Raw genomic sequence first — 19,987 nt, forward strand, 5'->3', positions numbered from 1 at the left:
TTTAACCATTCACTAGCTGTGTTATCCTGTGTATGTTACCTATTCTCTCTGTCCCTTAGTTTCCTCAGTTGTAAAACTGTGGATAACAATACCACAGAGAGTTTTCATAAGGATTAAATGAGTTAAAATATAGCAAAGCGCTTAGAACAATCTACCACGTAAGGCCATATAATTGTTATCTATGGCAAAAACCAGGGATCGTCTCAATGTGATGAACCAACATAATAGCCACACAAATGGACTCCGACATAGCAATAATCATAGGTATGGCCTAGGACAGAAACCCTGGTGACATAGTGGTTAAGTGCTACGGCTACTAATGAAGAGGTCGGCAGTTCAAATCCGCCAGGCGCTCCTTGAAAACTCTATTGGGCAATTCTGCTCTGTCCTATAGAGTCGCTGTGAGTCAGAATCGACTGCAGTGGGTTTATGGCCTAGGACTGGTCCATACCAGTTCTGCTATACATAAAGTCACCATAAGTCAATGCCTACTCTTCAGCAGCTAATGTTAACAACAACAATAATGTTATTAATATTATACTTAACTTGCATTCTCATGTTTTTGTTTCAATTGCTAATTTCCAGTTGATATACTCGCAAAAATATCTACTATATTTAAGGGAAAGTTGTTATATTTGTTATGTCAGATATATTTCTTTATGCTTTCATCGTTGTCTCTCTTTGACCCGGACATTCGCTTGAGATTTGCTCCTAACTGCTTGAGTTCAAATGCTGTTTCTTCTGGTAAGTTATGGTTTTCTTTTGTACATTTTTACTTCTCAGGTCTTCACGTTCTGACTCTTGGAGAACTAAGTTGGTTACAGCATAAGGAAAATTAGGTTAAGAGATGTATCTCATAACCTGATTTTTTTTTTTTAAGTGGGAACATTGTATTTAATGCATAGAAAAATGTTTTAAAATATATTTTCTGTATTTTGTTTTTCTTTTTTATTTGGAAAGAGGCCAGGTAACTAAATGTTTCTGAAATTGTATTGGGCTGTTATTTTGCTCTGTTGAACATTTTCTATTGACATACTGGGCAGTGACCTAAATTAAGTTTCTTTCTTGGGAGAAAGGCTCTGTTACTTAGCAACACCTAATATCCTATGATGATAGGAAAATACCCTGAGACCATACTAGAAAAATCTTATTGGCTTTTTTGGACACAAGAAGGCATTGATGCTTTGATGCAGAATTATGAGCAACTTGGGATTCCTTTTTTTCAGATACCATTGTCACAGGGCTAAAAAATCCATGTTTAAAACAAGCACAACTGTTCAGCTGAGTCAAAAGATTGTTCTCTCTCTCCAATTATTCCAGTTTGATGTTCACTCAGGGATACTTGAGCAAGCCTGGTGCCAGAAAATGTGGGTTACTTATCTCCTAATCTCGGATTTTTATTCAGAAATGGAAGGACAGCTTGTTTGCTCAGATAGGAACTACTGCTACTTGACTTAACACATTGCAAAAGTCAGTGGAAGTCAATGTAAAGATCGGTTGTCCATTCTCCAGGAATGAGTATGATTAGCAATAACCTGAATCATCATGACGCTGTTAATATTTTGTTGCTAGACAATAGTACTTATATAATTTGTGTGTGTGTGTGTGTATGCATAGAGGAAACTGCGTAGGTTTCTTTGGTTTTGGGGTTTTTTTTTTTTTTTTGGAGGCTCTGTTTGACATGAAATAAGACAAAACTAGTTTACTCCACCTCTTTTAAAAGAGCATATTTTTAGTGAAATTAAAATGAGTATATTTTAAGAAAACCTTTCACTTCATACATTTTCTTCTCATTTGTTCCCTTCCCCACCCCCTTAGTTGCTATGGAAATGACTCCCAGAGGCCCTTGGAGCAAATGCTAGGCAGTGTAGGCTTCCCTGTGGTGGAGCCACATGTCTGAAGCTGCAAAACAGTTTGTGCTGACTCAGCCCTACACAAGAAGAGCTCTAAATTTTTTTTTTTTTAATTTTTATTGTTGTTGAGAATATACATAGCAAAATATACACCAATTCAGCAGCTTCTACATGTACAATTTAGTGACATTGACCACATTCTTCAAGTTGTACGATCATTAACATAAACTCCAAGCCCCCTAAGGTTCCTATCCAATATTCGAGTTCTTGTCACCAATTTGACCCCATATAGATAGTTCTTCCCCACGCATCTGTCAGTTTGTACTGTGGTGGCTTGCATGTTGCTGTGATGCTGGAAGCTATGCCATCGGTATGCAAATACTAGCAGCATGATGCTCAAGGCAGATATTTTTTACTAATTAAGCTAAACTATTGTTTTTTTTTTAAGAAAACTTCAGGGAATATTTTTGGTTTAAGGTTTAAAGATTATCTCAGATCAGTAGTTTTGGGAGTTACCCAACCTTCATGGCTCTTGGGGAGCTTTAAAATTTTGAATTAGAGCTGAAAAAAGAAAAGGCATGCGTTGTCTTGTTTTTTTTTAAGATGAGAGTTCAAGTCTGTTTTTTTTTTCTCCCACACAGTAGCTTTGTTCTCCTTCTCACCTTTTGAAATTCTAGTTCACCTCTTAGTATAACTACTAAATAGCAGCAATTGGTAATGGAAATTACAGGAAGAGGTAGAGAGGAAGTGTGTGTGGAGGGAGGGGTTAGAGAGAACAGGAAGGGAAGGGGAAAATAAAGGAAGAGAGAAATTGAAATTGCGATCCTAAAGGAATCTGTTTTATAATCAAAACAAGTCTCTTACTTAACTTCGAGGCTTGATTGTGGAGACACAGGTAAGGTCCATATTAGATTGGTCTTAGGAAAGGCACATTTAAGTGTGTCACTCAAGTGGTTGCCTAAACGCAAAAATCTCCTGGGTTAATTGTTCCAGTGATTCTAAGTTATAAATATCTGAAATTCATTTTTTTTAAAGGTAACTGTAGAACACGTGAACCTTATATTAACTTCAAGGATTTGTCCTCTGATCTCAATCCCTTTCTCCGTAAAGTTTCTCTCACCATATTGTTAGCCATGATTGGACTAAGTTTGCTTTTCTAAAATCTTTCTCTTCCCTCCTAAATGGAAAAATCAAATTCCACTTTTCTGCCATCAACTGAGTGGAAAAATCAAATTCCCACTTCTCACCACACTGTAAGGATCAATTTAATTCTGTTCCACTTCTGTTCGGACACCAGCTGCACATGCGGCACTTCTCCTTCTGACCTTAACCACCCAGAGCTGGATGAGACCTTGCCAAGTTATAGGGCACGGACCTCCAGATTGCCAGGTCAACGTAGGATCTCAGATGCCATCCATGAGCCTGGGAGCTCCCAGGGCTCCCCTCACTTCTTATCTGTTGGCTACAAATTTTGGATTTTCCCACTGCCCCTTCAGAATGCCAGCCAAGCTCTGGGGTCCCCAACCCTTTCACTTTTTACCTACTGGCTCCCACTACTCTCTTGGGTTTGAGAATTCCTTAAAATGATTTACGGAACTCACAGGAAGTATATATTTGCGATTATAATTTTATTACGGCAAAAAGGATACAAATGAAGAGATGAACTAAGCAAGTCCTGGGAGAGCTCTCAGTGTGGAGCTTCCGTGTCCCCCCCAAAAATGTGCTACCCTCCCACAAGCATCAATGGCCTCCACCAATCAGGAAGCGTATGGAGCTACCATGTCCAGAGCTTTTATTGGGGGGTCTCATTATGTAATGCAAACTCTAGTCCTTCTCCCCTGAGGTCGGTTGATATCACAAGGCAATCCAGGAAGTTGATAGCATACACTGGGTCTTTCTGGCCTGGCCAGTCCCCTCCTGAGAGTCACCTCACTAGCAGAAGATGCTAGCTTAGGTGTGCTCTAGAGCCCTCATAAAATACAGTTAGGATTACTGGGGTAATTCCAAGCCTTTAGAGGTTATCCCTCCGGAACCAAGGACAAAGACCAAATTCTTTGTGTGATGTTAATGTAACCCCGCCCTCTTTCTACAACAGAACTTTTCTGCATCATCTCTCCCTACCACTATCCTGGTCCAAGCCATCCTAGTCACACACTTGGACTCTTGCAGCATCCTATACTACATACTGAAGTAAGAGTGAGCTTTTAAAATGATAAATCACATTATATTACTTTCTACTTAAAACGCTTCATTGATTTTTCATTGCACTTTGAAACAAATTCAAAATTTTTACTGTGGTGGTCAAGGCCTTACTCAGGATCCTGCTTTTCTTTTTAACCCATTCCAAGCCACCCTCCATTTTACTCCAGCCCACTAGGACCTTTTTTCCTTTCCTGGAACAAGCCAAGTTCTTGTCAACCATAAAGATGCTGTACATATCTCTGTCAGATATAACAGCTCTTCACCTGGCTTCTTCTCATCCATCATATCTGAGCTTATGTGGCATATCTGCAAAAATATCTTTCCTGATCTCTTTCAACACCCGAGTCCTATTTGTTTCTTTCATCTACTATGCAAGGGGTAGTGTCTGAAGCATGGAGGATACAATGGTTAAGACGATAGCTCCTTGCAATTATGGAGCTTAATATCTCTTGGAAGTCCATTTTATGATTGTTTAGCTTATCTGTAGACTGATTCTTCCAATAAATTAGAAACTCCTTGAGGGCAGGGACTTTTGTGTTTAATACCAAACACTTAGTAACCTGCACATGGTCAAATAAATAGTAGGTACTCAATAAATATTAGCTAAACGAAGAATGCCTGTATTTTCTTTCTTGTTTACCCTAAACTTTTCATATCCATCTACAACTTACAAAAAATAAAAATAAAAACAACAAAACCTGTTGCCATCAAGTTGATTTTGACTCACAGCAACCCTATAGGAAAGAGCAGAACTGCCCCCATAGAGTTTCCAAGGAGCAGCTGTTAGATTTGAACTGCCGACCTTTTGGTTGGCAGCCGAGCTTTTAACCACTGTGCCACCAGGGCTCCATCTACAACTTAGGAACTTGTGATTCTAATTGTCCCCAGAAAAGTCTTACTCAGTATCTTCCATCCAAATAAATGTATTTAAGAGTCTAATGTGCTACAAGGTCCATAAGTATTCTCTGATTAAAAAAAAAAAAAAATACATTTTATTAATGTAGCTCTATGTTGTGCATATGTAAATGTTAACCAGAGTGCTTGATAAACAATCAAACTTCCTTTTCTTACCTACGTGAATATAAGAGAACTTATTGTTGCTGTTGAGTGCCACCAGTTGATTCCAACTAACAGCGACCTGATATGACAGAGTAGAACTGCCCAGCTTACTGTGCAGAGATAGATGAATATTTTAAGTATAAATCCAAAGTAAGTAGATATTGCTGTTATTAACTGGAGTGAGTGTATCGCTCCTTTGTTAAGTTATAATCCCTTCTTGAAAGCTTATTTGATTTATGACTTCTATAACTTGGAGTCTAAAGAGCCTATGCTTCTTTCATGTCTAAGGACCTACTAGGCACCCAACATGGAGGCAGATATCTCTTCCATAGAAGAGAGGTCTTTTTAACAGTGAAAGACTCAACAATAGGGCAGGCTGCCTTCAATTTTATATTTCTGTGAACTTTATGGAAGTCTGTCATGATTACTATAGAAAAAAATTATTGCATTGCAGGGGAGATTATTCTGTTCTTTACAAACTTGACTGCTCATGAGAATTGCCTGAGCACCTTGTTATAAAGAGAGATTCCTAAACTTTACCCAGACTCATTGACTCAGTGTCTCAGGTAGTGAAGTCCAAACATAATTCTTTTTTAAAAACTCCAAAGTTTGGTTCTTGGCCTGTGTACCTCAAGCACAATTAACACTCACTCACCTGTCATTGGAGGCTAGTGTGCTTGCTCTGATGCTGAGCAAGTTTCAGTGGAGCTTCCAGACCAAGACTAGTAAGAAAGTCTTGGCAATCTACTTCTGAAAAATCAGTTAATGAAAACCCTATGTATGGGTCCCAGTGATCCAATCCCCTTGTGTATGGGGTCGCCATGAGTCAAAAGCCAACTCTGGCAGCCTACAACAACAACAAGGGTGAGTTTTAGGCAGCCAGCCTGACAGTAAGTCTAAGTCTGGCAAATAACCCAAGGAGCATAGGGCTGGGAACCATTATGTCAGCTCCCTTAAGGGAACCTCTTATTGTATAAGAGGCACCTGTGATGTGGTGCATAGAGCACAGCACTTGGATTCAGCAGATTTGACCCTGATACTGATCAAGTCACCTCACCTGAGTATCAGTCAACTCCTGTAAGTGGAAGTATTTATAAAGATGTGGTGAGGATCCAATGACATAGTGAAATGCACAATGTTTCTTTCATGTTAGGATATATTATAATAATATCAGGACCCTAAAGATAGCTTTTTAAACTGAAGGAGAAATGTAGTCCATTAATATTTTTTTCTTTAAAATGCTATTTGAGAAATTTAAGATAATTTGGTGAAGAAAGAATCGAACTACACACTAGAAGACTTTTAGTGATAAATTAGTATTATAACCTTATACAAAATCTTCAATTCTTGGGTGTCTTTTTTCGTTCTGTATAAAATGGAGTCCATGTGTAGGGGAGGAGTTGTAAGAGAAGCTAGCTTTACATGATTTCTTAGTTTTTGCCTGAGTTAAAAGTCCCTGGTTTAGTGTGTGGTGAAAACATAGTAATTAATATATGTGAACTTAAATTATGTCATCTTTTCAACCCTTTCTAGCTATGAGTCTAAATAAAAAATCTAGAATAACCAAATTTTGAGGCCGGAAAATGTTAACAAAAAAAAAAAAAAAAATTGAACTGAAGATTAAAGAGCATATATGTTACAGAACATTTGGCACTTTTATGATCTTATTACATTTCCTGTTTTATTATGCACAGAAAAAAATGATAAACTATAAACCTTTTTCTTTTCCAAGTTTCTTAGGTTTAATAGAGTGGATTTTAAAAGGGAATATACCCAGAGTGATTTGTTTTTTCTAATAGTCCTAATGGATGTTGTCACTTTGAATACAAATCTAAGGGAAAAAACCCTTTTTCAACTTCTTTTAGCTGAAGGGATACTTGGTTGTTTGAAAAAAAATAGTATGTGTCCAATATTTAAGGGTTCGTGCTTTTATGTAGCATCGTGTAGCAGCAGTGGGGAGAAGCGTGGCAGAGCCATTGAAGATGGCCTTAGCAATCCTACGTTTATGCTTTCAACAGGCTTAGATTGACCACCTAAATGTATGTGAGGCACTGTTTTGGGTACAGAAGATAACAGCAGAGCTACAAAGGGGGCCTTATAGGTTTACGTTCTTACAGAGAGAAGTAGAGAGAAATAAGAAACCTAAAGAGTTACTTCCAGATAGTGCCCTGAAGACAGAAAAACAAAACTGAGTTTGCATCATTATTATATCAATTAGTAGCTGGGTGATCCTTGGCAAACTGTTTAGCATCTCAGAATCTTATTTCCCGTATCTGGAAAGCAGAGTCACAATTCTGACCAGACAGAGTGGTTTTTAGCATGAAAAGGAAAAAAATTTTTTAAAGATTTTAGCAAGCTCCTGCAACTTAGTTTTTGTTGAGTCGGCTGCAACTTATTGCAACCTTACGTATAAGAGAATGAAACATTGTCTAGTCTCAAGCCATCTTCATGACAGTTGGTAGAGTTGAGTCCATTGTTGCAGCTGTTGTGTACTGTCTTCCGATTTAGGGGGCTCATCTTCCAGCACAATATTGAGCAATATTCCTTTGTGATCCATAGAGTTGTCACTGGTTAATTTTCAGAAGTGTATCACCACGCCTTTTACCTAATCTGGAAACTCTGTTAAAACCTACCCACCATGGTTGACCCTGTTGGTATTTAGAATACTAATGGCATAACTTCCAGCATCTAGCAACACACAAGCCACCACAGTATGACAAACAGACAGATAGGTGGTAGAGCAACTTAGTAGATGCCCCGTAAATTGTTACTAACACTTAATAACCACTTATGTATGCACAACTCTTTATTGTCTGAAGTTTCTTTTTTTCTTTTTTTTTTTTGCTGACCTTTTTATTGTTTAGTGTACCCCCTTCTCCACAAATAAAAGGGAAAAATAAAAAGAAGTCAAGGAAAGCTGAAAAACTCATTTGCTAATGTTTTGGCCAATAAAATTGGAAGAAGCTGGGTGAAGGGTTACTGGAAATGTCAGTTAAATTGAGTCTTTGGACTAGAGGAACCCCCGAGACTATCACCCTTTTAACATGGAACTGAAGCCACTCCCGGAGGTCACCTTTCAGCCAAATAATAGATTGGCCTATGAAATATGCAGTAACACCCATAAGTAATGTGCTTCTTGGAACAATCAACTATATGAGACCAACATTTACCCAAAAACAAAGACGAGGATGCAAGGAAGGGCAGGGAAACTGGATGGATGAAAACGAGACAGGCGGGGTGGAAATGGTGAGAGTACTGACACATTGTGAGGATAGTAACCATGTCATGGAACAATTTCTGTATGAATCATTGAATGAGAATCTTAATTTGCTATGTAAACTTTCACCTAAAACACAGTAAAATATTTTTAAAAAATGAATCTTCAGCATTATGCAGTAAAAGATATGCCTGGCCAATAGATTGAGAACTGGCTAGAATATTTTTAATAGAGTAATTTGCAGATATTTGCTGGCTTTCCTCACAACTCAATAAAATAGATTGGTGACTTTAGCTGCTGGTATTTTTCTTATGGTCCTTATTGCCCTGAATTAGAATCAGTCACGTATGTGCTTGCCTCCAGCGATAGATTTTGAGGTCCTTGAAAGCTAATTCCGTAGTGTATTCCCTTTATATCCTAAGCCTGACATGAGTTTGGGTTCAAAAAATGTTTGTTAATTGAATAAATGGAATAATAGTGGTGTCATAACAAAACATGGGCCAGAAAAATAGGGCTGTTGGTTTCAAAAGCCCGAGATAATAAATCTACAACTTAGTCCCTTGAATAGATACTTATATGGGAGTCAAGTTTTTGGAGAGTCTTTTAAACCTATAGAAAGGGTTTTAATTCCATACTTGACTAGCACAAATTTTAAAGCCACCTCAGAGGCCTACATGCCATGAGACAACCACTTTATCCAGCAGATGATCTCTGTACCTGCCGAAGTTGTTCCCGGGATTCCTCAATACGAGGAGATCAGGGAAGAGAGTCTGGGGGTGAATGATGGTAGTCTTGTCCTCCAGTGATGCCCAATGAAGGACTGTGTCAGTGCCTACTTTATGCCATCATGGGGTGGGGGGGGGGGACTGCTTCCTTTCCCAAGTCTCAATTTGCCTCAAGATAGACAATGTTAAAGAAGAAAAGAATAGCTTCGCTACCAATTTAAGATTAGTATAAGATCTCAACATAGCTAAAATAAAGTTGTGGTTATATTTCTCCCCTAATATTATTTGGATTCCTATGTCGCAGACCCTCAACTAGATGGATTAACACAGTGACTACAACAGTGGGCTCAAACATAGCAATGATTGTGAGGATGGTACAGGACTTGGCAGCGTTTCATTCTGTTGAACATAGGGTCACTATGAGTCAGAACCGACTCGAAGTCACCTAATGACAAAACAGCATGTCCCTGGCATGTTAGGGTAACATTTATTTTTAAGGTAACAATCCCATTTTACAGATAAGAAACATCCAGTTTCTAGAGGTTCTGTAATTGGTCCAGTAGAACAGAGGTGTGGTGAACCAGCTAGAATTTGAATTTAATTCTGTCCCTTTAACCCTTGCTCATTCCACTATACCACAAGAATGTGTTGATGGAGATCGGTTATTCATAATTTGGATTGTTTCAGTTGTGGTGTTGAAGCCATATTTTCTCAAAGGAGGATTATTATTAATTTAAATGTCTAGGTAGTTGAATATATATTGGGCCAGAAAGGTGATTTTTATGCTCTGGAGGTTGAACAAGTTCAGACCACTTTGCACATTAATACAACATCGAAACCATCTATTATTATAATCTTCTGGCGTTTTGTCTTTCACATTATTAATGTTGTGATTTTCCTTGAAAAGTTTCCTGATATTTAACTGCCATTGTATTCCTGGGATAAACTCTTCTTCATAATGCGTTCTTAGGCTGAATCATATGAAATTGTTATTTTTTTGGTCAGATATTGGGTATATCAGAGGTGGAATTAAATAGCCGACTCATAGCGACCCTATAGGACAGAGTAGAACTCCCCATAGGGTTTCCAAGGAGCAGCTGGTGGATTCGAATTGCTGACTTTTTGGTTGGCAGCCAAGCTCTTAACCACTGCACCATCAGGGCTCTGTATCGTAAATTAAATTAGCTCTTTTAAAAAAAGAATTTTACATATACAATCATAAGTGAAATAAGACTAAGTTTTCTTTTTTGATTTGTCTTTATCTACTTTTGGAATCAGAATCAGGATTTCCTCATCCTCGAAAAGGACGTGAGATATGCTCTCCATGTTTATCACATGAATAGGATAAAAATTTATTACAACTTGAAATCTGATAGAATTGAAGTGTAAAACTATCTAGACCTAGGTTTTTTGTGAAAAAGAAATTTCGGTTTTCTTAATAACTACTAATCTTTTGCACTTTTACATTTATTCTTGCAGTAAATATGGCATTTTAATTTTTAAGAAATTTTTGATGTAAAATATGGCATTTTATCTGTGTCATCTAGATTTTAAAATGTGCCAATGTATAGTTCATATTGATGCATTATCCATAATAATCTTTTATTTAAAAATATATTTGTAATTCCTCTTTTTGCTTCTGGAATTTATTTGTATCATCTGTTTTTTTCTTGATGAGTCTTTTCAGATTGTCTCATATTAATGATTTCAAAGAATTGTATTTTAATTTCATTGATCTTCTCTATTGTAGTGTTTTTGTTTTGTACTGTGTATTTTTCTGTTTTGTTGGTGATGATAGTTCTGTTTTCATTGATGGATGTCTTTATTGTTACCATTTTCTCTCTTTGCATTTGATACGTAGCTCTTTTTCTAACTTTTTGGGTATAATGCCTAACATTTTTTTTTTAAATTTTTATTGTGCTTTAAGTGAAAGTTTACAAATCAAGTCAGTCTCTCACACAAAAAGTTATATACACCTTGCTACCTACTCCCAGTTACTCTCCCCCTAATGAGACAGCCTGCTCCTTCCCTCCACTCTCTCTTTTCGTATCTATTCCGCCAGCTTCTAACGCCCTCATCTCCCCCTCCAGGCAGGAGATGCCAACATAGTCTCAAGTGTCCACCTGATCCAAGAAACACACTCCTCACCAGCATCCCTGTCAATCCTGTTGTCCATTCCAATCCCTGTCTGAAGAGTTAATGCCTAACTTCTTTTTTTCTTTTAACTTTTCTTGTTTCCTGATAAATTATCCAAAATTGTAAATAGCCTTCTAAGTTCTGCTTTAACTATATCTTCCAAATTTAACATCAAAATTATAATTCAATTGTAAATATTTTATTTGTTAATTTCCTTTGATTTTTTTTTAATGTTGGACTTTTTAGTAATATGAATTTACTTCTAAACATATGAGAGTTTCAAAGATATGTTTGTTATGTTAGTAGTTTTATTGCACAGTGTTCAGAGAACACAGCCTGTGTGATATTGATTCTTTGAGAGTTACTGAGGTTTCTTTTACGGCCAAGTACACATTGTGTTTTTTAAGTGTTCTGTGTGTGCTTCCCCAAAATGGGTATTGTCTATGTAGTATTAGATATCAGATACCTAATATCAAGGTATCAGATATAAGAGCTGCCTTATATCTAATACCTTGAACTTCTTGTGTTGTTAAAGTCTCCAATTTTTTTTTCACTTATTTATCTTTTCCTGCTTTATTATTTTCTGAGAGGGGTGTGTTTAAAATTTTATTAGATTTTGTTAGCTGTGATATAATTTCTTAACAGTTTTATCCCTATATGTCCAGCAAACAAAGCAGATTATAGCATAAATGCTTTGGTTAGATTTGGGAGAAAGCCTCATAAAACCCATCCTTGAGGGGGACCCCAAGACACCTCTGTAGAATTCCTAATTTGGAAAACAACATGTCAATTAATTTAACCTTTAAGCCTTTCAGTCTTATTTCTAAATACCCATAAACCAAAGACCTTTCAATCTGCAGTAAATACGTTCTCAAATTCTCTTCCTCACCCACCTTCTTATATGCTTTTCCTCTTGCTATTCCACCCACCAGGAATTCTTCTTCATGTAATTAAATTCTGTACTGTATTTAAGACCCAACTCAGATTTCCCTTTTCCAAGACTTTTTCTAACCCTATCAGTTCTTTGAACTTTAAAAGCAATTATTGCTGGCATAATTAATTTAGTATTTATTCACTGACCTGTGATAGCACTTATGGTAGTTGGAACATCTATTTAAATAATTATATTTAGTATTTCCTATATTTTTCTGTAGAGCCCTGGCAGCATAGTGGTTAAGAGCTATTGCTGCTAACCAAAAGGTTGGCAGTTCAAATCTACCAGCTACTCCTTGGAAACCTTATTGGGTAGTTCTGCTCTGTCCTAGAGGGTTGCTATGAGTCAGAATCAACTAGATGACAATGGGTTTTGATTTTTATATTCATGTGTGCCTTCCATATTACACTGTATAAAAACATCTTGAGGATACCTCATGTCTTCTGTGTCTTCACTAATGTCTTGTGCTTGGTAGCCAACCAACAAAAATATCTTCAGTTTATTTGTAATAATTTTCATACATGGAGGACAGATTTGTTGAGTTGCAAGTTGTTCATATTACTATATTTTGCTAAATATGTTCTTTATTATTAATGACAAGCATTATCAATGAAAGTTCCTTCAGATTCACTTCAAAACTCTTGGAAAGCAGATAGATTTATGTTTCTAAGATAAGCAGCATTTTATGCTTAATTCTTTTAATGTAAATTTATGCATAAAATTATTTTTATGAGTTTAAATTTATCTACTGTCTTATAAAGCTGTGTTTGTTAAGTCTTATAAAGTGATACAATGGACTGGACTGTCTTCCAGCTGCCTTCCTCTTACAAATAATTATTTGTGTTAAGCTTTCAATTTACGAAGGCTTTTTCCTAAGGACAGAGAACATAGTATAAGTCAAGTATAAGAGTGAACATAGAAATTTCCAGGAGAGTCACAGTCTACTAATTTATTATCCTGCTGATGAGATGATTGCTTCAAACAACAGTTACAGTCATGAAGCCTTCTGAGCGCAGGGCACCTGACCTGACCTGGTGCTTTTTGTGATACATGACAAGATTATGGCAGCATCTTTCCCCACACTGATCTGTCAGTGTGGCTTTTTCACAGAGAGCCAACACAAGTGAAACATAGCCAGCCAAATCCTCAAACAGGCCATTTAGACTGTATAGAGGAGGTGGCTAGGTGAGGGAGAAGATGGAATTAAAGAATTATGAAATACCTATAACATGAGCTATTAAGTCCTTTAACATATATTTTTATTGAGTTTTCTCAACAAGCATGAAATGGGTTTTTTCCTTGCTCAATTTACAGATGAGGAAACTGAACCCCTTCGAGATAAGATAATATGTTGATTAGTGAACATTGAGTGGGTGGTAGATCTGTGGCTTGAATTCAGGTCTGACAGCTAAACTAGCATCTTCAATTTCCCTTGTTTTTGCTCATATAACACTCAGTGTTATTTTATACTTGCTGTGTACTTTAAATACGTATAATTATTTAGAATTAATTGTTGATCTTCTTTCCTACTGAACTGTAAGTCCATGAGGAGAAACCATGTCTGTTTTGTTCAGCATTGTGTCACCAGGACCAAGTACTTTGCCTGGCACATAGCTGGAGCTCAGTAAATGTTTGGGGTTTTGTTTGTTGTGGGACGCAGTAGTTTCCGCCACGTTTTCTTAAAACCCAAAACCAGACCCGTTGCCGTTGAGTTGATTCCAACTCAAAGCGACCCTGTAGGATAGAGTAGAACTGCCCCATAGTTCTGGAAACTAAGGAGTCGCTGGTGGATTCAAACTACCGATCTATTGGTTAGCACCCGAGCTCTTAACCACTGTGCCATCAAGGCTCCCATATTGATTCTCTTAGGTTAAAAAATAATCTATGCAAAATTGAGTTTGGTGTGAACCTAAACAACCAGGGAAGTTTTTGTGGGTGAGCTAAACTTCTTAGGTAGAGTAGAGATAGTTTTTAATTGTAATCTATATATATAAGGGCATACATTATCTTATTTACTTCACTCTCAGAAGAAACCATTGAAGAGAAATCACCGTAAGGATAGGGAAATGCTGATATCTTTGTAATATATATCCTACGGCTTTATATATTTATTTATTCCCCTCTCCACCCTTTTTTTTTTTTAAATAGAAAAAATCAGGCAAAGATATGCAGACTTGGCTGGAGAACTGCACATTATCGAACTTGAAAAGGATAAGAATGGACTTGGACTCAGCCTTGCTGGTAATAAAGACAGATCACGCATGAGCATATTTGTGGTGGGAATTAATCCTGAAGGACCTGCTGCCACGGATGGAAGAATGCGTATTGGAGATGAACTGTTAGAGGTGAGAGGCATCTATTTTTAATTTCTCTTTTGGTGGAATGGAGGAGTGTAGGATGGTGTATAGGAAAATGGGAAGGAAACAAATTTTAACAAATTGTATTTTCCGCAACTATTTAAAATAATTTTCTAAAGCAATAGCAAAAATCAGATTGTTTCTTGCAAATGTTATTTGCTGTCTAAGTAAAGACTAAGCTCACAATAATTTAAGAGCCAGTCAGTAAAATGTGACAGGAACATATTAAAAGCATAGGACTTGCTTTTACTATCAATTCGAAGAGGTTCAAAACTAACTTGATGAAATACTAATCTAATATTGTTAGTTTTGGGGAATGGTAGTAGAGCCAACAAAAGCCTGTGAACTTGTCAAGAAGTGGCTAATATCTTTAAGTTGATGATATGGATTAAGGTCACATAGATTTCTTCTTTAGGAGTAGGCTAGAGATAAGGGACACCAAAGAGAGAACTGATCTACTAATTACTACTCTCTAAATGATTTCATCAATAATTTGAAAAAGTTATCCTGTTTTCTTAAAATTTAACTCAAGTTTTCTGTTTAAAGTTCACCTGAGTTTGATATCCATTCATTTATTCACATAACTTTTTTATTCCTTCCACATGCATTCAAAAATACTTTTTGTTTTGTCATAAGGGACGAGACAACGCATATTGTTCTGTAACTTGTTTTTGTCACCTGACATATGTAGGCCACCTTTCCATGCTGGTGATAAACCAGTATGATTTGCCATTGAGTCGATTCCAACTCATAGTGACGCCATGTGTATCCCAGGAGAACTGTGTTCTGTAGAGTTTTCTTTTCAATAACGTTAAAAAAATTTTTTTTCTTTAAATTTACTTTAGTTGAAGGTTTACAGAGCAAACTAACTTCTCATTAAACAATTAATACACATATTGTTTTGTGACATTGGTTGCCAACCCCATGACATGACAGCACTCTCCCCTTCTCAACTTTGGTTTCCCTCAGCTAACATTTTTTGAGTGTCTGTCATAGTCCAGGAGCCCTACTAGTGCAATGGTTAAGAGCTCAGCTGCCAACCTAAATGTTGGCAGTTCAAATCTACCAGCCGTTCCTTGGAAACCCTATGGGGCGGTTCTACTCTGTCCTATAGGGTCACTGTGAGTTGGAATCTACTCGACAGCAATGGGTTTGGTTTGATTTATCATAGTCCAGACACAGAAAAGCAGATGAATATATTCATTCTCTTAATTAGCTCGCAGTCTAGAGGAAGAAAACAGACATGAAAAGATAGTTGTACAGCAAAATGAAAAATGTAATAAGAACAGCTAACATATACTAGATGCCAGGCACAGCAACTCTTTTACTGTTGAGGTACAGACTTAATGATGCTGTTGGTTTTCAATATCACGCAGTTTGACTTCTTATCCCTCTGTTTACCACTAAGCTGTAAGGTCTCTTGGATAAAATGCTCTTAACATTTGGGCATTTAGGAGCGCTGAATCATGGAGTTACTGAGTGTTGGACTGCTTACTTGAAATGAGGACTTACTGATTTTGCATTTTACGATTTCCTCTTCACCATCAATTTCACTTGGCTAATAGTATCTACAACCAAAGCTGGCCAGACAGAACTGTGAAACCATCAGCATTTGCTCTCCTCCAAGTTCCAGTAGTTCCATCTCACCTAAAACCTGTTTCTGCAAAGAAGTCACTCTGAGATTTCTTTCCTTTTCTTGTTCTTTTGTAATATAACATTATGAAGGTCACCCACATTGGACAATTGCACTGTCACAGTCATTGTCTTAGTCATCTAGTTCTGCTGTAACAGAAATACCACAAGTGGATGGCTTTAACAAACAGAAGTTTATTCTCTCACAGTTTAGGAGGCTAGAAATCCAAATTCAGGGTGCCAGCTCCAGGGGAAGGCCTTCTGTCTGTCTGCTCTGAGGGAAGGTCCTTGCCATCAATCTTCCCCTGGTCTAGGAGATTCTTAGCACAGGACGTGCACTGCTCCTGGCTTTTCTTTCTTGGTGATAGGAAGTCCCTCTCCTCTCTGCTCACTTCTCTCTTTAAGAGATTGACTCAAGATACAACCTAATCCTGTAGATTGTGTCTTGCCTCATTAACATAGCTGCCTCTAATCCTGCCTTGTTAATATCGTAAAACTAAACAAACCTGTTGCTATTGAGTTGATTCCAACTCATAACAAACCCTATAGGACAGAATACAACTGCCCCAGAGGGTTTCCAAGGAGCAGCTGGTGGATTCAAACTGCTAACTTTTTGGTTAGCAGCCTGAGCTCTTAACCACCGCACTGCCAGGGCCCCTTTAACATCACAGAGGTTAGCATTTACAACACATAGGATAATCGCATCAGATCACAAAATGGAGGACAACCACACAATACTGGGAAGCATAGCCTAGCCAAGTTTGCACACATTTTGGGAGGATATGATTCAACCCGTAACAGTTATTAAAAAAAAAAATCAAAGATGACAGTATGTATTAATCCATATAATTCATTGCTGCAAGTTTATTTCCTTTGGCTGGTGTTTAGAGACTTCCTCAGAGGTGAGACTAAAGTGATGGTGGTGGTAATAATGATGAAAACCCACTGCTGTTGAGTTGATTCTGACTCATAGTGACCCCAGTGGGCTTCCAAGGCTGTAAATCTCTTCATTAGCAGAAGGCCACATCCTTCTCCCACAGAGCCACTGGTGGTTCCAAACTGCCAACCTTTCCTTTAGCAGTAGATCACTTTAACCATTATGCCACCAGGGCTCCTTAATAATGATGGAAAAGAAAAAAACTAAGCCTGATGCCATCAAGTCAATTTCGACTCATAATGATGAAAGTAAGACCCCATTTATTGAGTTATAATTAGCACGGTACGTATATGTTGCACACACGTATTCAGCATTCTTAAGAGTCCCAAATGGTAAGTACTATTGTTATCCCCATTGTATGAATAAGAAAACTGGATAAGTAGCTTGCCTTTATGTCATGAAACTAAGTGAAATGTTAGGATAAGAACCCAGGCTTGCCAGACTCCAAGACTGATGCACTTAAAAAAAAAAAAAATGTTCCCCAAGGTTCTTCTTTAACGGAGCCCCATTTGTTTAGATCCAGGAGAGTCGTGATTTATGATGCTCTAGTCTTTTTTTTTTTTTTAGTCTTTAGGGAATCATGAATACTAAGTCACTCTGTTGTGTTATGTGGACCTAGAAACAGATTTCCTGTAGTAATGCGTGGTTTAAGAAAATGTTCCAAAGGCTATAATTTGGAACACAAAGATTCTAATTCGGCTCTCTCTACCTGGTTAAGGTTCAAGATGGAATGTCCTGTGGGATCCAGGCCAATAGAAGTGCTGGTATTTTATTTCTCTGACATTTTATTAAATACTGGTAACAAATGAGCTGTGGCTGCAGACTAATGAGACTGTTCTATGGGTCAGACACAGAATCCAATGCTGTACAATAAGCACTGGACTGGGAAGATGTATTTTAACCTATCCAAATTCTTTCAGTTGCATTTCAGAAGGGGCTTAGCTTAGTGCTTGGCACATAATTAACTGAATTAAATAATTTCCTCCCTTACAGACAGAAACTTCTGGTATCTGTTTGCTGGGTAAGGGGACTGGAAGAACTCTCCTACTTGTACTAAAAGAATATTAACATATTGATTTATTGCACCTCTCCTGTTTGTTTCTTTGCGTTTCTGAATTTAGCCCTTTCCTTGCTATTCAGCAGCTTCATCCTCATTTAGAGATGCAAAGAGCAAGAAGATTAAACATGGCAATAAGCTAATTCGCCTCCATGCACCACTGATTATCTTGTTTAAAATTGTTAAAATTCTCTTGTTTAAAAATAAAATTACAGCAAGAAAAAGTAAAAAAAAAAAAAATTGGAACACTTTTTACCATAACAGATTTTCACTAATTGTTTATCTTCTGTAAGCCTTTCCCTTTCAATGGAGATTGTTTATTCATTCAACAGATATCTTACTGTGCATCTATCATGGTACAGGCTATGTATAACAAAGGTGCTGGTTTTACATTGGTGAGCAAAATACATGGTACCCATTCTCATAGGGCTTGCTGTCTAGTGATTGTGTAGCATCAGCCTCAGAGGATGTTGTGGGAATTAATGAGTGAATTTGTATATTTCAGGTCTTTTCATTTATTTGTATTAATACATTTATCTCTAAAAGTATGTCCCGGAGGAAAGCCATCTTCCCTTTCCTCAGTGGCTCCATGTGGCGCCCTAAAGATTTGGGAGAATGGAAAAATGCATATACTGGATTCTTAAGCAGTTATAACTCATCGTCTTATGTGAATTTTTTGACTTTAGGTCAGGGGATGACAGGGGAGTAAGTTCATATGGGAATCATTTCCCTAGTTTCTTTAAAATTTCAGTCATTTCGCTATGATATGTAAGAAATTTGCATATAATATCAAATCCAGTGATTTTGAGATGCGAACAGGAAATTGATTTACTGATGAGTACCAGGAAAGCTAAATGCCAGTGTTACAATAGCTGTTCTTTCGATATTACATATGTTAGATTGTAGCAGAAGACTGCAGTGTGTAGGAAGCATTTGCAGTAGGCTTTTAGATTATATGTACTGAATTTCTGGGGTAGAGCAAGCTGTGTGTATTTGTTTACCCAGCCATATCACTTTTTCTGGTGGTCTCTCCCCTCATTTGAGCTAAAATTAGCCATGTCTTGATTGTTTTTACTACCCCCTTCTTTGCCCACAGTACTTCTCATTTTTCCTTTGTCATAGCATTCCAAACTTTCCTCACAGCCTCCTTTTATTTAGAGTTGTCCTTATTTAGGCCCTTAGATGAAGTTCGTTGAAGAAAGTTGAAAAGAGAATACTTGAACATACACTGTGGCTTCTTTGAAGTCAGAGACTCGGCTTCTCCAGGAAAGCCCTGGCCATTGCTGGCTGACATCCACCAGTGGTTTCGAGGCTGCGGGACGGAACTGTTAGACTGCAAGAGCAGTCAGTGAGTTGGGTCGATCGATGGCCAAGTTCATGTACAAAAGAAATTTTATATTGAATCCCCAGAAGACAATGTGATTAAATCTCGGCTTATCTACCCTCTCCTGCAATGCTCATGTGGGGGTTACTAAATTAATTTCAAAAGACATTAGCATATAATTACCATGCAGACTGGAATGAGACTTGCACCAGTGTATTGCTTTCCCTCGGCAATTAGTCCCAGAATATGCACAAGCCTGGGCATGGTGCTGTCATATGAATGTAGGACTTATATATAATCTTCCCTACAATGCAAGTGTGGAAAGAGAGAGCCGAAAGTGCTGTGCAGGGATTTGGAGTGATTTGTCAGGTTACAGAAGCAGCCAGAAGGAACAGAGCGGGCGGCACAAGAAGTGCGCAGTTGATCAGGTTAGCATAGAGAGCTGCGTTTTGTCTTGCTCCTGCACCCTCTGGGATAGGGAAACATGAGGTGCATTTTCTTTGTAACATTCACCCACAGGATAACCAAAATTAAGCTATGTTATTTTGCATGTG

General features: G+C 37.6%; 1 protein-coding gene across 5 annotated transcripts in view; it reads left to right on the forward strand.

Moving 5' to 3' along the window:
• Positions 1-19,987, forward strand: part of PATJ (PATJ crumbs cell polarity complex component) — a 417,617-nt gene that overhangs the window by 233,180 nt on the left and 164,450 nt on the right. For all 5 annotated transcript variants that reach the window (XM_049879429.1, XM_049879433.1, XM_049879432.1 and 2 more), the window contains exon 28: positions 14,275-14,471. In XM_049879429.1, coding sequence (XP_049735386.1) covers positions 14,275-14,471 — 197 coding nt within the window. The remainder of the gene's footprint in view (positions 1-14,274; positions 14,472-19,987) is intronic.

The sequence above is a fragment of the Elephas maximus genome, chromosome 3 (assembly GCF_024166365.1).
Source record: "Elephas maximus indicus isolate mEleMax1 chromosome 3, mEleMax1 primary haplotype, whole genome shotgun sequence".
Classification (NCBI taxonomy): domain Eukaryota; kingdom Metazoa; phylum Chordata; class Mammalia; order Proboscidea; family Elephantidae; genus Elephas; species Elephas maximus.